The 13407-nt window shown below is 34.9% G+C and overlaps 1 protein-coding gene across 1 annotated transcript in view; it reads right to left on the bottom strand.

Annotated features, from left to right (window-relative positions):
- Positions 1–9108, bottom strand: part of LOC121410235 (isochorismatase domain-containing protein 1-like) — a 28025-nt gene extending 18917 nt beyond the window's left edge. Inside the window, exon 1 of the mRNA XM_041602176.1 lies at positions 8904–9108. Within this exon, the coding sequence (XP_041458110.1) occupies positions 8904–9032 (129 nt within the window). The 5' untranslated portion in view covers positions 9033–9108. The remainder of the gene's footprint in view (positions 1–8903) is intronic.
- Positions 9109–13407: the final 4299 nt, after the last annotated feature.

Below are 13407 nucleotides of genomic sequence, written 5' to 3'. Positions count from 1 at the left end.
GATGTATTGCAGGGGCCGCGGAAGGGGGGGGGGGGGGGGGGGGGGGGGGGGGGGGGGGGGCTGGGGCCCCCCAGTTTTTTCCATAAGCAAGTATACAAAAATGTAATATGATTGTGATTTTTTGCATGGCCAGCCCTCCCCCCCTCCCACTTTGAAAACTGCTCTGCGGCCCCTGTATTGTGACATATCATCATAGGGGGTTTTTGGTAGTATCTTCTACAACTTGTTAGATCATGTTAAAATTTGAAAAAAGTTGATGGCTCCCCCGTTTATAGGCCCCTCCCCCATTTAAAATTCTGGATCCACCACTGATCTGTCCATACATTCAACTGATCCTAAGAAATTGTTAGGAAAAGAATACATTTATGCAGTATAAAGAGTATTCATTCCTAAGTTTTCGAATGTGCTCGCTCAACCATGAAAATGGTTAAAGTTCGGAAAGTGTTTGGTGATAGAAATGATGGATGATAAAACAACAGCAATTAAAGACACATTTGAAACCAAATTTGCCCCCAATATTCACTTTATTACCATTTAAAATGAGTCTGTGACATTGAAAATACCAATTTTCCCACTTTGATGTGTGCTCACTCATCCATAAATTAACAAATCGATTTCATTTTTGCACAGAATTATGCCCATAGGTTGATAAACATTACTGCCAAACGACATTGCTAAAGACAGCCTTGAAAAAAAGTTCCACCATATTGAATAAGGGATTACGTATGCTTAAACATATGCACCCATAATGTACACAAGTCTATGAGAGAGGAAGTCAAAATTTTAACAAATATGAAATGACGGTTTGTTTCATGGACGGTTTTTGTTACTTCTGCCAACAGTTATTTCATGAAACTTCGCACATGGCTTCAGAGTCACACTATCCAAAAGGTGCGCACACCAAAATAACCATTCGATACGGTACAGAGTGGGGCCAAGGCCTTGAACTTTCTTCTCATTTGCATAATTTTCGAATATTGTGTGCTCACTGATGCATTAAACATCGGGATTTTCATGAAAATCAAATCAAATGAACTGTGCAAGGAGTTTTGTGACAGATATCCATAGTTACAAATTGCATTTTTTCCAATAACGTAAAAAAGAGCTAATCACATTCCACATGTTCATTCAAGCGTAAATGTTTAATTTGACACCTTTGAATCATTGAAGCATGTTAATTGGTCATGAACATAACGAAAGAGTTGAGAAAAGATCATTTTCAGTAACCAAAATGAAGCAATACTTGCCTACGATATTTGAAAATCGCATTTTTTGTTTCCAATAAATGTTCATTGAACCGTGAAACGATGAATATTGTTGAATATAGTCTTCCCAAAAATAACTGTCATCATATTCTAGCATTTTTATTGATAGAAATGTGTAAAAATCCATTTATAGAAAATTTGGACTTGAGTTTATTCAACCGTGAAATTTAGCTAAAAAAGTTGTATCGTCTTTTAGAAAGTACCTTTTACAAGCCTTCTGACTATTTTTCATAATGAGAATGTGGAATTAGTTCCAATAAAATTTAATCAAAGTCATGATATTTTGCTTGTGACTTTTGAAAAGTGACATTTTTGCCTTCTGACGGTGCTCACTGAAGCATGACGTAAGATACGTCCACAAAATTTACTCAGAGGGTAGCTTATAAAATTACCTACACGCTCATGTAAAAATATATCAAAAACTCGCATTGGTTCGGAAATTATTGATGTTTGTTTAGGGGGGGACTTACTTTTTTTGTTGTGTATATTTCAATAACACTGTTATGCTTTGATGTTTTTCTTGTTTGTGTTTTCAGATCTGCATTGAATGGCGTTACTCTTGAGCTTTCAATTCATTAAGAATGTTTGTGTTATTTGCAAGCGTGTTGTATTTTTATTTTTTGCATGTATTTCACCAGTTTTACTTTTTTTACAGAGTTGCATAGTTCTACCTGATGTTTGATGAATTCTCAAATAAAATTATATTTTGTTAACCATTAGTGTTTTGATGTTTTTGCATGTGTTTGAATCGTGAATTGTGTTGAGTTTTGATATCCTTTAAAATGTTTTTATCATTATTTTGAAGCATGTATGATTTCCATTATTTCACTGTAAGTTGTTTATGTTTCAGATTAGTCTTTGCATTCATACATGTATCTGTACTTGGCTTTCTTTTGCAAATGCAGAAAATGTTATTTTAAAGTGGTGCACAGTGGCGTTGATCCATGTTTCGAATTGGGGGAAGGGGCGCAAAATGTTTGCCCCCCTCCAATATGTTCATAGAGGAGGGGAGCTGCCCCACACCAGGATCAATGCCCCTGGAACAGCATCATGTAAACTTGATAAGTCATTTTGAATTAAAATATGGTCTTGCAAAACTTCTTTCAGGTTCCAGGGTACCCATCGTGGTTTAATATAGTGTACACGGAATCTCCAGAGACAGTGTACACATACCAGTTGGAGGAGGACCTTAGAGCAGGGGACTTGGTCGTGGAGGAGGAAGACTAAAGGTAACACAGCCATGCTCTACAAGATCACCTCTTGTGTTGCATTTTAGTCAAATTAAGTTAGTAACCTACATGAAAAAAAAGTATGGAAGTTTCTTAGATCTACAAGTACCTGTAGATCTGCCACCCAATGGGTACTTGTCTTGGGTGGCAGAAAAGTTCCGCGCATAGCGTCCCTTTAAGAGGCCATATCTTCAGTTATGGTGCTCCAATTGTAATTTGGTCTTCACCATTGAATTTGTCTTGAAAAAACCTTTCAAGTGATGTATAATTTGTCTGTATTTAAAAAAAAAATCATGTAATATAGCTACTTATTAATATTATATTGGAAACTGACAGTGACAGTGTAAGAAAATCAAGCATTTGCCCCATAGAAAAAGATAAAAGGGCAATTCCACATGGGAGAGGGTAAAAACAGTAAAATTCAAAATTAATAATATGCATCTGAATGTGAATGTCCGTTTTACACAAAACCTTATATTTTAAGGAACTGAAAACCTTTTTCAAATATCTGTTACGGTTTTTGCGGAGCAATCTTTTGAATTTGATGACCATTTTCAATTAGAGAACACGTATTTTACATTATTTTGGATAAATTTGATAACTAAAAAAATATTTTACAATTTTGGTTCAAAATCACCTAATGTTGTGTGTGAAGGTGTAATAATTACCAGTAGCAAATGTCTTTATCATGGGTATTTTCAAATTTCTCAGAGAAAATTTTGCAATCTACTACAAAAACGGATGTAATTCCGTTACCATGAAACTGAAAAGTTTTTCCTATGAACTAAATACTTGCTTAAATTTTATATAATTCTGAATTCTCTGATTTCATGTGACTTGCTAAAGACTGAGCAACATTTTTTTGAAACATCATTTCTAATTCTGCTGTAACTGTGGTAACGGAATTACATGGTAACGGAATTACCATTATCATATCTTTAAAGGGGTGTGCATTAGCCAATTTTGTTCCAATGGCATGTTGATATCTTAGCTGTAGATCACAGTTATAAACATTAAAAGCCTTCTGATTAGTAATTACACTCCAAATCAGGATGAAATTATACAATTACTTGACAACAAGTCCCATTCAATATGGCCTTAGTATAACATTCAGAAAAAGGGCAAGATAATGTACATTAGCATCAATAAAGTATATTGATGGAGCATACAATGTAGGTGAATGCCTTACAAAGGATTAATGGGCAATCAATTCTTGGGGAGGAGTAGAAAAATGATTATGCAGGATGATCTTAACAAAATTTTCATTTAGATTGATTTTGCAAAAAATGTCATTGCCAAATACCAGTTCTAATGAGATCCAAAATACTGGATGCACAATTACGAAGTGACCATGTTAACTGTGTGTGCTTTTGGAAAAGAATGGCATTCCTTTTTTTTTGTAATTGCCTCTGATCAATTCACCCTCAACAGACTTAGTGAACTTTTCAGTAAAAGAAATTCTGGGACGGCTGGGAGTATTTCTCTGCTTCAAAGAAATGGGTATAGTTTTCAGAAGGGACCGCCTACTAATTTAAGCGATATCTTCTGTGTAACTGTCCTTGCAACGGAAGATTGGATATTCTTTGCAACAAGCCATGGTGAGGGACCAGACTCTGGCATTGATTGGCGAACAGTGTAGCGAGCAGTAAAAAGTAATGAGTGGAAAAGATTGAAGTGAGATCCATAATTTACAGATGTTACAAGAATCACATGCCAAAAAATCATACTAAATCTTTATACAGATGACATTTCCACAAGTAAGGTGGATTTGACAGATATTCAAGATGCCTTAATTAGCACCAAACCAATAATGTGCTCCACCCCTACATGTATGCAATGGATGCTCAGAAACATGCAAAGTCAGCATCATCCAATAATCACTGCTTCACGGATAAAGTGAGTAACGACGATGACCCTTCAAGTGAGGATGATACACAGAATGTGAACACTTCTCTAAGGAGAGGATGGTGATAATCATTAATAACAAAACATCTGAGAACAGCAACATAACTCAGTTTGAAATGGGTAGAAATGTATGTACAGCATTCTGCTGTGAGAGAAATGCTAAGAGACAGTGGTAGTATTCTCATATACATTCTGATATAAAATGAAATATTTTATCTCTATTAAAATAAGTGATATAAAATCACCTAAAATTCGTTCCGAAATGGTATTCCAATAACTATTTTGTCTTTGTTTTATCTCTGTGACACAAACCTATTTTTGAACCAATTTGTAATGAGAAAGGCTGTTTTTTGTAGCACTCATCTCATTCAAGCAATTAAAAGCCTTTCTGCCATGAGTTTTGGCAAATGAGTGAGATGGCATTAAATCAAATTCTGTGCCTACAGGGATTTAATTGAAAAAAAAATGAACAAAAATATGAAGTCAATATCACATCATTTTGTACTTCATTTCATTTCATAAACAACATTAGTCAATAAAATTATTTGAAATATTTCTTTAATCTACAAGAATAATGTTAGAGTAGTACTCTAATGATTAAATGATTTATCATTTTCCTTTATTCTTATTTCAAAGTCTTGAGGAATTGACCTAGAAATATTGCTGAAATTGAAAATGTATAGAGAGAATACATGTAGCCTCCACCTTATTTGCAGTTCTTTTTTTTTCTTCAAAGGAAATTTGGTGCAGGCACATCATCTGTGATGCAATGATTGGATACGCGATAAACATGTCTATATCCTAGGCACTGCTTTGTCACATATCTTTAGAGACGGAAGATAAAAATGCATCTCGGATAAATTTTCATATTTTATATAAAAGATAAAAATTCTTATATAATAAAAAATCATGGCCCAAGAAAACCAACTAATTTCATGAATATGACATAAGATCATCAAATCACTGCAGTTTCTTAGGGTCACATTTGGGAAATACATCTGTCAGGAAGATGTCCGATATTGACTTTATACATGTACTCAGATCTTCTATAATTGCAGTCCTCAGTGAGCTACATATAGACAGAAAATGAATCCTTACCTTAAAAAAAAATTATATTGGTGCACTGATTAAGAACCAATTAATTGCTTAGTTGTCCACAACATTTTTTCAAGATGTAAATGTCAACACTATTTTCATGAGGTTTCAGCATTGTTTCTTGTTTTCAAATCATTTATTGAACAACCAAATAGAAAGTTTTCAGTTTAACTGTTTTAAGATGCCAATTGTATGTGAAACTATGTTTCTTTTGAGTATTCAAATACTTTAGAATATCTTAAACTATCATCTACACAAATCTTTGACTAAATATGCAGATCTGATAACATGCTGTCCTCAGTTTTTGTAAAATTCCTAATGTGTATACGTATGGCTGTAGTCCATGTAATTCCGTTACCATGATTACTAGTGATGATTTTTTGCCTTTACATAATTCTTTCCATCAGTACAGGAGGCAAAAAGTGGCTAGTAAGTCCTAATACCCCTAAAATTGAAAATGAACTAAAATTTAATTACCACTGATCCCTAATATTTTGTAAAATCATGTTTATTCATGGTAGAGCCACCTATTACGTACTATATACTTATATTTTATTTAATATTAGAGACGTGAAGTATTTAGATTGTGTTAAGTATTAGAGAAGAATGTATAAACAAGCTTTATTGAGGCATTTCACCAGTCCTAAATGCTTAAAAATATAATTTTCCTTCCCAAATGTCAGAGGCGTAATTCCGTTACCATTATGTGTAATTCCGTTACCATGTACTTGCCCTAAAGAAAGACCAATCATGAAAATTTGTTGATGATATTTGTGAATAAATTACTTTCAAAATAAAGTTGACATTATAATGAATTGAATCAGACATTAACTTGGAGCTAGTGTGTTGTAGATTTAAGAGAAACTTTTACTAAACTTTGGGTTGCAAAATGACTCATTTCTCTGGTAATTCCGTTACCATAGCACATATCCGTCATTCACATCTGAACGTGTGAGGGGTTTTCTAAAAATCTTGGTTCAGTATATAGCACTAGTGGCCATGCAAAGTATTAGGTTCAGAAAATTTGAAAATATTCACCCATGGGTTCAAAGCATCTCGCGTGCGAAGGAATATCAGTCGAATGCAACGCGACACACACGACACAGTTAAACTTTTCTGGGCTTTTGCCTACATAAAATATTACTTAAAATTTTATATATCACATTCTGCTATGACACTTACCGAATCATTTAGATCCTTCCGTGACTTCTCCTTGAAGTTTCTTTTAAAAAACATGTATATTTTCTTGATCTTTAGTGAAGATTTTACGGAGATGAAAACTGCTCAGCGCGGATATCAATTTTCGCCTAAAGAGGGCGCGCGATTTATATTCATATCAAAGACACGACAAGGGAAAGACTAGGCACCTACACTACTTCTACACGCAAATCGACGCAAGGCATTACGCGAAGTCCGTGAAGTGTCCAATCTTTTCATTGTATAGACTTTGGGATACCGTATACGTATTATTGACGTTCGTTAAATCCTGTACTGCTGGTTTCTTTCCAGGCATGTATATTATTTTCATTTTTTTTTATTAGTCATCTTTTTAAATTCATTGCAAATAAGTGTTATCATCACCAATAATAATCTTTAATTATGTTTTTGAAGGTATTTCATTCATTGGTGCCCATAATTAGTAAATTAATCATAAGGATTGCGCATTCAAAGAATTTAGATACAGTTATAAAATTACCGAGGAGCTGAATCAAGTTTGTGAAATTATTAGCGCCACCAACGGGCTTCCTTTTATTTCCGTGGAAGAGACAAGCGAAGTCACTTTCGAGGCCGAGGTAAGCGAAATTTGTTTTTTTTTAATGATTATTATTTTATTATTATTTTCATATTTCTTTAATCTATTGCTACTTACCGGCAAGAGCCCCGGTGCGTAGCGAGAAGGAGTTTCGGCAAATATTACTTCAGCAATGAAGCGATGTTTGCCGACTACTTTGAAATCCAGGGTCAAACACGGTCTATTGTACGAGGTTAGTACATACTAACCTCGTACAATGTGTGAGTGGAAAATATTGAGATATCTGGGGCCCGTTTCTCAACACATGGACAAGTTAGTCATATCTTTATCCACCAACCACGGAGTTAGTTCCAATCTTACTAAACCTGTTTCTCGAAAGGCTTCCTAACTAGAATACCTTGATATCGATACTATCGGTAAAAAGAGCAGACGAGACGTAGCCTTAGTCACAAAATATCATAATTTTCAAAATTAAAAATTATGACAAAATTGCAAATATTGTGATAAATTGGGAAATAAATCTTTTCAAAATAATAGCACACGTGAATTATGCATCATACATACCTAGACCATGAAGACTGGAGCATTCAATTGCAGAGAAAATTAAATTATGAATAATTCATTTCATGACTAAAAAATCACTTGTGGACGTTGAGATGGGTACCCCCCGGGATATCCAATTTCAATAGTTTACGAAAGTAAACCATAATGGTTTTTTCTTTGTAAAATGATGATAATTATACGGTCTTTTATGATTCTAAACGTCATCAAAATATAATTTAACGAAACATTTTTAATTATTGATACCGAAACATACGATATTTGACAATTTATATGCATAAATTAGAGATAGAATTTATCCAACTGTTAATAGGGGTCTGAAAACAACAAATACGAGTTCAGTTATGGATGGCCTGACGTGGTAGAATCTTTATCGATTAAATCATTTTACTATTTCAAAATGAATGGTTTTGTGGCGTTTAACAACATTTTTTTCTAGTTTATTTGTATTACAATTATCATTGAATGCATTATCCCACTTGTTTTGTGATGTAATTTCAACCTCTATGATTGATTACGTAAGATTATAATTTTAAAATTTCTAAGCACTTTTGCATGTCATAGTCTACCCACGTGATGCCACTACGTCATTAAGAAAGAAGTTAGGACAGGTTCGGAGGTGTCATAAATATTTAGCGAGGTTGTTGTACCCGATCTTGGTAAAGAGGGCTTCGTGAAACGGTTAGCGGACAAGTAGCTCACTATCTCCGATTTAGTCAAGAAGTTAGACTTATGACGGTGTTGAGAAACGGGCCCCTGGATGCTGTGAGCAAAAATAACAGCAAAATTTCTCTGATTTGTAATTCCGTTACCATGGAATTGCCCAAAATAAGCCAAACATTGCAACCCTTATTTTGCCACACATGGAGATGTAACTGAGAACAAGGTTATATCATAACCTTGTTCATTGAATGAGTGGGTCTTGCATTGCATTGGTCCGACTACGGAACTACGCGCGCTGTGTGCTGGCAGCGAGGCAGGATCGGGTAAGTTCCCTACCCTGGCACCGGGCCCTGCAAGTGCTCAGCTCACGCCAGTCCCGTGTGCTGAAATTTACGTTTGGGATCTCTAACGTTAGAATTAAGTATGACTTACGAGTCGTTTAGCCACGAATGCTATATCATCAAAGTATTTGATGGCTGGTTTGAATTTCTCTTGCATGTCACAGATGAAAAGGGCTGATGTTTCTGGCGATATATTACCAAATGAAGCTTTTGAAGCCATGATTTCCAACTGTATTGGCTGGGCAGTCCGACGTCCGTTCTTACAGTTACAGTTATGGGCAGCCAAAAGGGTACAAATAATAATCTCAAAAAATAAAGAAACACTCAGCAATTACTTGTATCTCAGTAGGTCCATGATTTCAGAAATACATGTAGTCTTTCAGAAATGAATGCAGTCTCCCTGACTCTCTCAGAAATAAATAATTTTTTGATAACATACATTCCGCATACATTCCTGCAAAAGCATGCGAATCTGTGATTGTTTTTTCCAAGAATTGTTTTAATTCTGCGTAAACTTATGATTCTTATACTGTATTTCTGTGGTTGCTTTTATTTCTGTAGTTATCTCTAGAGTTTTCTCATATTTTGAAATTGTTTTATTTGCGATCGAGGTATTCTATTTGCTGAATAACGACATTCATTTGTAAATATACAGCTATTTCAATTACGTTTTTTCTTCTGAATGAGTCTCATATTCCTAAAATCTTTATCTATGCTGATTAACAATATTTATATCTGAGTTGGCTTATTTCTCAATTATGTAAATTTCTGGTTGGAGTAGATACCGGTACATTTAATTCTGACTTCGTCCAGAGTAATGTATTCATTTCTGAATTTCATATATTTCTGAGAGTACTTTTATTTCTATAAAATACATATTTTTTCGGAGAGACTGCATTTTTATCTGAAAGACTACATTCATTTCTGATACTACAAGTATTTCTGAGAGTTTCTTTATTTTTTAGATTGGCCCTTGTTTTAAATTTTGGCCCCCGTTTTTTAGCCCTTTAAGCTGCCCATAATAAGGTACCGGTATCTTGTACTGTCAGTCATGAGAGTCCTGGGGCCGATTGCACGAAAGGGTCTTTTCAAGGACCGTCTTTCGTGTCGCCCATCTTTTATGATACGCTATGAGCGGGGTGATTCTGAAATTTATGATAAAGAATAAGATTCGTTAGCTTGCTTTTAAATCAAATTTTATACAATTTCATAATATATCACATCATTTTATAAAAAAATATTTTGTTTATTTTAACGGACGAATAAAATATGTTTGCAGATGATTTATTTAAAATACATCACATGGCGCATCATAAAAAATGGGCGACACAAAAGACGGTCCTTGCAAAGACCCTTTCGTGCAATCGGCCCCTGGGGCCTGTTCATGAAATGGTCTTTTGTAGAACCGTTCTACGTAAGAACGAGATATCGCTCAACTGTTTCACAAAGCCGATTAGCATGATTAGGGCGATATAGAGAATGGTCCTTGGAGAGACCCCCCCCCCGGGGGCGCGGGGGGCACTTCCATTTAAGAGTCACCATGCGCGACCATGGGGTCTTGAAAAGCACCAATACGTACGTATTTTCCATATATTAAAAATGCACCCCTTAACAAGTATTGTCGTGTAAAACCCTACCCTTAACAAGTATTGGAAACAAAACGATACTCTTGGCAAGTATATCCCTGAAATGAACCCCTAATAAGTAGGGGAAGGCGGGGTAAGTTGTGACACTTTTTGCATTTTGCATTTTAGAATTGATATGACCAATAATAATAAGTACCTTGCCTTTAAATTTGAGTCTTAGGAAATATTTTTTCACCTATATATAAGTTTTTATCCCCACATTTAAAGTCAATGTGACCTTTGAAAAAAAAAGATGTCAAATGGCTCAACTTGCCCCATATATGGGGTAAGTTGTGCACCCCCCCCCCCCTCTGGGGTAAGCTGAGCCACAAAAATATGTACCAAATCTATGCGGGAAGAACCAGCATGTAATTTTTTTATTTTAAGTCTTTTCACTTGCCAATTCGCCGTAAATACTAACATCCTCTATAAGTAAAAGAACTGTCATGTGAATTTGCTCCTTTCTGCCTGCATATCAATGTTTTTGTTTTTCTTATTATACATTAAAATTAGCCTGGCTCAACTTGCCCCGTGTTGTTTGGCACAACTTGCCCCATTCCGACCTTAATGCAATTGACATCCACACATTTTTTATGCATCCGTCTTGTAAAAGACCACGACAAGAATGAGAATCTATACCTGGACTAACAATATTGCTATTGTTTCTATATTCAAAGACGTGTGTGGGTAAAAAGCACTTATCTATTTTACACCCTTTTTTACTTTTTTGGCTGAAATTGGTATTTTCCCCTCTAAAAAAGTACTTTTTGTTTCAAAGTTGAAAACAATGTGGTGGGGTCAAGGGTTATGTCATGGGTCATCAATACATGACACCACCATAATGTCTGACTCATTCATTATTGGCCTGGGGGTGGTGGCTCAACTTGCCCCTATGCTCAACTTATACCCCGCCTTCCCCTACAGCCATATTTCACTGATTATGTCACGGGTCCTTCGATCGTCGGTTTTACATTTAAACATAATTTGGTTTGGAGTACGACCCCACCTTAATTCCACACCTCACGCAAATCGGACTCTAAACACGTAGTTGTTGACTGTTGGGGCAAAAATACCCCCAAAAGATATCCATTATTCTAATTTTGTTTGACCCTAAGCACATAACTTTCCCGAAACAGATACCCTTTTTAATTATTTTTGTGTTTTTGACACCCTTATCACGTTACGTACGCCCGTACGTACGTACGTAACGTGCCCTATATCTTGAAAAAGACATTCTTTTTACGTGTTTTTTGGTCGCGCAACTCATGCACTCGTCAATGTAAGTGCCCCCATTGGTGGCGGAAGCCAAAAATTTTAGGAGGGGAAAGACACCTCCAGAGTCCAGACATGTCCTCGTAGGCATAATCTTTTTTGCACACCGCCCGCCACAGTCGGCATTGAGAGAAAATGCGTTTACTGCAAGCCACACTGACATATCACCTTTAAAGGTCAAGCTAGTCCACCTCAGAAAAATTTTGATTTGAACCAATAGAGAAAAATCAGACAAGCACAATGCTGAAAATTTCATCAAAATCGGATGTAAAATCAGAAAGTTATTACATTTCAAAGTTTTGCTTATTTTTAGCAAAATATTATGAACGGGCCATTTTCATCCAAATGAGAGAGTCGATGATGTCACTCACTCACAATTTCTTTTGTTTTTTATTGTTTGAATTATACAATATTTCAATTTTTACGAATTTGACGATTAGGACCTCCTTGCCTGTAGCACAAAATGTTAAAATAATGGAATTCCACGTGTTCAAACTTCATTTCACATGACAATGATGAGAAAATAAAAATATTTCATATAATAAAATACAAAAGAAATAGTGAGTGATGTCATCAGTTCCTCATTTGCATACCGACCGAGATTTGCAAATAACTGTTTTGTGAAATGAAGCGAAACTTTAAAAATGCCATAACTTTCTTATTTTACATCATATTTTGAGAAATTTTCAGTGTTATGCTTGTTGAATTTTTCTCTTTTTATTCAAATCAATATTTTAGTTGGGGTGGACTTGTCCTCTAAACATACTTTTTGGGGGTTGATGATGCGTTTTATCTGGGATGGTGCCAAGTTATTTCTTATATGGGGGCTAGTTGTCATCAATTTCAGGTCGACAAGACGACCAAAAACGGATGTCATTTTAACTTCTCCGGGGGTATAATAAACCCACATATTAAAAAAAAATGTTTTCTTTTATTCTCCCCCCGTCCTATCCCCACTTCTTTTCCATAAAAAAAACCAAAAAACTTGAACTATCGAAATGGGTGGCACTATCTCTCTGACCCCTCATGCTCATTATAGATAATCAAACAACATGAAAACAAATTTCTTTAAAAGATATTATGCAAGGAAAAAAACATGTTTATAACGTTCAGCAAAAAAAAAAATACAAAACCAAGATGTTTAACATGCTAAATCATTTATTTATTCTTATATCATTTTCATTATGATTATTATTTTTTTGATGAGATTAATTTTAATCAATGAAAATTAATTCTTGGATTTGGGATAACTTGAGATGTGAAACAAAACAAAAATCTGCAGTAACAAAATAGCTAATTGAATTTAAGATACAATTTAGGCCTTTAGTTAGCTTACGAATCTATCAAAATCATTACAAATGAAGAAAAGTTCATTGAAGAAAAGATTATGGAAAGTCCATAAGAAGAGGCGCATTTTAAATCGTAGGGTAGGCCCCTTTCGGTTCCTATGTCAGGTTAAAAGAACGGTTAGTCTCTACTCCTTAAATTTGAAATGTTGAACATATATATTTTGTATATATTCTTAAACCTTATATTCTTATTAACTTCCATAAATTAAGTGATCAACTTTAAATATGACCAACGTTTATGATCGTTGTAATTTTTAGCATTATTTCTGTTAATAGTATTGTTTCCCTTGCGGATTGCACGACCTTTTCTATGTTTTAATTATTATTGCAAAGCACTATACTTTATTCA

The sequence above is a fragment of the Lytechinus variegatus genome, chromosome 3 (assembly GCF_018143015.1).
Source record: "Lytechinus variegatus isolate NC3 chromosome 3, Lvar_3.0, whole genome shotgun sequence".
Classification (NCBI taxonomy): Eukaryota; Metazoa; Echinodermata; class Echinoidea; order Temnopleuroida; family Toxopneustidae; genus Lytechinus; species Lytechinus variegatus.
This window is presented reverse-complemented; position numbering and strand designations above follow the sequence as displayed.